The 3548-nt window shown below is 40.3% G+C and overlaps 1 protein-coding gene across 1 annotated transcript in view; it reads left to right on the top strand.

Moving 5' to 3' along the window:
- Nucleotides 1-1210: 1210 nt before the first annotated feature.
- LOC116669951 (obg-like ATPase 1) overlaps nt 1211-3548 on the top strand; it is a 7336-nt gene continuing 4998 nt past the window's right edge. The window contains exons 1-4 of the mRNA XM_032500100.1: nt 1211-1321; nt 1665-1762; nt 2365-2508; nt 2613-2740. Coding sequence (XP_032355991.1) covers nt 1665-1762; nt 2365-2508; nt 2613-2740 — 370 coding nt within the window. The 5' untranslated portion in view covers nt 1211-1321. The remainder of the gene's footprint in view (nt 1322-1664; nt 1763-2364; nt 2509-2612; nt 2741-3548) is intronic.

The raw sequence follows: 3548 nt of genomic DNA, 5'->3' as shown, positions 1-3548 counted from the left end.
ATTAACAGGAATTCAACACCACAGAAACAAAAAAAAAACAAAAAAACTTAACTCACAACTCCAGACATTCACGGAACAAGAAGGGGGAGGAAGGATGGAAAAAAGAGGAAAAAAACTGTTCAGTGTTCAGGGGACACCTTTAGAGCTCAAACCTTTTCACCAGCATCTGAATCAAATAAGGCAGAAAGATAAGAGACAGAGTTAAAGCAACAATTATTTTTATGATAAGCTTCCAAATGGGTTTCCAGTATAGACAGAGGATTGCAAACCCATCACCCTCACAAGGTGAAAACAATACAAAAAGGTGCCAAGATACAATCCTATGCAAAACAATGACATATTTTGACCTAAAAGGCTACTGTTTCCTAAAAGTGACACATTTGCACCACTGTAGACAGTCCACCAATGTTTAAAATCAATCAAACTTCATTTTAGACAGATGGTTTCTTACCTTCAAGTTTCTTCTTGAACTTGTATTTTTTGTTGGATCGTACAGCGCTGAGTGAGTGATCAGTGATCACTCACTGGTTTGGTTTCAAATTCTCTCACACCGACTGCAACGTAAGATTTGAAAACCTTTTTCCCCATTCTCTCCCGGTCACCAGGGGTGTCCCCCAAGGCTCCATACTTGGCCCTACACTTTTCTCAATTCAGGCAGCTGGCAATTCACTCATTCACTTATATGCTGATGATACAATTATTTATGCCACTAGTCCTTCCACTGATACTGAAAGCTACTTTGCAAGATAGCTTTTTCCAACAGCAGTCATTTAGGCTGATGTATCCAGCCATTCATTTGATTTCCCCTAGCAAACCTTGAGTTCATAAAGAAATAAAGCAGTTACCTCCAGTTGACAGAGTTCAGAAGTGTAACCAGATGCACACAAACACACACACACAAACACACACATACATACAGAGGCTCCCAATATATTAGTTAGATATAGTGCAATGTAACTTATACATGTTCTTGAACTCATCCTGTAAAATGGCGACCTCTAGCTAGGGTTAACCTCATCCTACATCCATGGGGTTATGGGTTACATACCCAAAAGCCCTATATTTGAAAATAGTATAGCCTAAGAAGAGTATAATTGACATGACATATAATATGATAATAGATAAGATAAAACGTAATTGTGTGCAGTCTGTCAGTTATGGTTAGTACACTTGTGACGTAGCGTTCCAACTCTTTCTCAGACCAATAACAGACCCCTCACGTCAAAACACTTCCGGTTTGCTCTCCAACTTGCCTTTCCACCGGAGCAGCTATCAGAGGAGTGAACACCACGTAGACCATAAGCTAAAAAAAAACATAAAGGTAGTAAAAGATAAGTTTTAATCCGCTAATTAGCTTTCAGGATATTTGTAATGACTGAACAGTAGTATCTGTTAAGTCAGATATTTTGGCTAACCGGTAGCTAAGAGTGGTTTCAGTTAGCCACTAGCTAACGTTAGCATGCTGTGTTTGAATGAGCATATGACTGGAGCTGCATAAACACGTTTTCAGTGGAGCTAGTTCAACAGCATGGGGCTACTTAGTTATTTATGCCCACACCTAACGTGTAGTAGGACTGAGGTGTTGGTACGCATAAGTCTGGCTTTAGTGAAATGTTTTGACATGTGTCATGATGAAGCTAACCAACTTGTTGTAACTCTCGCAGATGCCCCCCAAGAAGACAGAAGCTCCCAAACAGCCTACATTAATTGGACGATTTGGAACCTCTCTGAAAATTGGAATTGTGGGATTACCTAATGTAGGGTATGTACATGTCATAAGTAATGTGGATGTTAAGGCATGTTAATGTGAGTGAATGAACACATGTTGAAATCATCTTTTTTAAAATTTATTATTGGTTTATTTAATTGGGACCATGCGTATTTATGAACATTGTTGTATACAAAAAACATCATGTAAATATGCCAAAATTATCTCTGTTGTTCCTAGGCAGGTGACATAGGACTATGTCCTATGTCATACTTTAGGTGCATTGGGTCACTATACATTAAAAGGTACACATAGTGGTGACATAAACATTGACAAAACAGACAAAACAAAACAAAAATACATGATGACAAAGATATTATTCATCCACCTCTATACTGCATTCAATTTAACAATGAAGGTGTATGGGTGATGAAATCAGTGACAGTTAAAAGAGAGGGCATCTCTGGTTTTCTAGGAGCCACTGTTTTAAGTGGGTATAAAAGGGGCTGAAATGTAGGACACTCTTATTGGGAGGGGCAAGCTATTCCAGAGTTTACCTCCTCACACAGTCCCCTTTTACAGAGGTCTGTGTATTACCTCTGGCCAAGATTATTTAGGGTTATCTGTTGACACGTTCCTGACTCTGTCATCCACAGGAAATCCACCTTTTTTAATGTGCTGACCAAAAGCCAAGCTTCTGCAGAGAACTTCCCATTCTGCACAATTGATCCTAATGAGAGCAGGGTACCTGTTCCTGATGAGCGATTTGATTTCCTCTGCCAATACCACAAACCAGCCAGGTGTGTGTTTCATCCTCATGGCAGTTGTATGTAATTTCTTAAGCATACATGGACTTTTGTCTCACCAAAAATCCCTTCATGTCTGGCTGTTTTTTCCTCTTTAGTAAGGTTCCAGCTTTTCTAAACATAGTGGACATTGCTGGTCTGGTGAAGGGAGCTCACTCAGGACAAGGACTTGGAAACGCCTTTCTCTCCCACATCAGTGCCTGTGATGGCATCTTCCACATGACTCGTGAGTTGTCATTGCTACTGCGTGCAGCTGCTGTGTAGTAACAACTGACTAGTGTGGACAGGTGTTCGGAGGGCAAGTTAAGATCCATTATGCAACTTCTCTAAAGGAAAACAAGGCCCATTTACAGAGTTCACACATGTTATGCCTGTGGCCCAAGTAAGATGATATGGCTACAGTATACTCTCTTTTATATTGGGGTATCTGGAATAGAAAATATTGTTTGGTTCCTTTTTTGAATGCAAACGGGCAATCTATTGTCTTTTTTGCTTGTGCAAAAACTAGCACAAATATAAAAATGGTATATTAAATCACTTCATAGCACATCCAGACATGACATATTAAAACACATTGAAATAAAAACACAATACACAATAGACGCTACATTAAAGGAGCACCAGGTGAGGAGTGAATGGAGGTTTAATAGGTACTTATGAAGTGCTGTAAGCTGAGGACGCAAAGAAAGTGGCTGTCCTTATATTAAAGGATGCATGGTGTGAAAATTTCACTTCATGAGGTTTTTTGACATTAATATGAGTTCCCCCATCCTGCCTATGGTCTTCCAGTGGCTAGAAATGGTGATAGGTGTAAACCGAGCCCTGGGTATGCTGCTCTGACTTTGAGAAAACAAAAGCTCAGATTGGCTGAGTTACTGCCCCTTTCTCTGCCTTGCCCACCCAGAGAATTTGGCCCGCCCATGAGAAAGAGGGAGACATCAGGGATTTCAAACAAGCAAAGGGACAGTTGGTCAAGGCCACACCCCCAGCCAATATGGGACTGGCTCTAGTGGCTGTAATTCTGCACCAAGGCT

This window comes from Etheostoma spectabile, chromosome 20, assembly GCF_008692095.1.
Source record: "Etheostoma spectabile isolate EspeVRDwgs_2016 chromosome 20, UIUC_Espe_1.0, whole genome shotgun sequence".
Taxonomy (NCBI): Eukaryota; Metazoa; Chordata; class Actinopteri; order Perciformes; family Percidae; genus Etheostoma; species Etheostoma spectabile.
The sequence above is the reverse complement of the archived record's forward strand: the minus strand, read 5'-3'. Positions and strand labels throughout refer to the sequence as shown.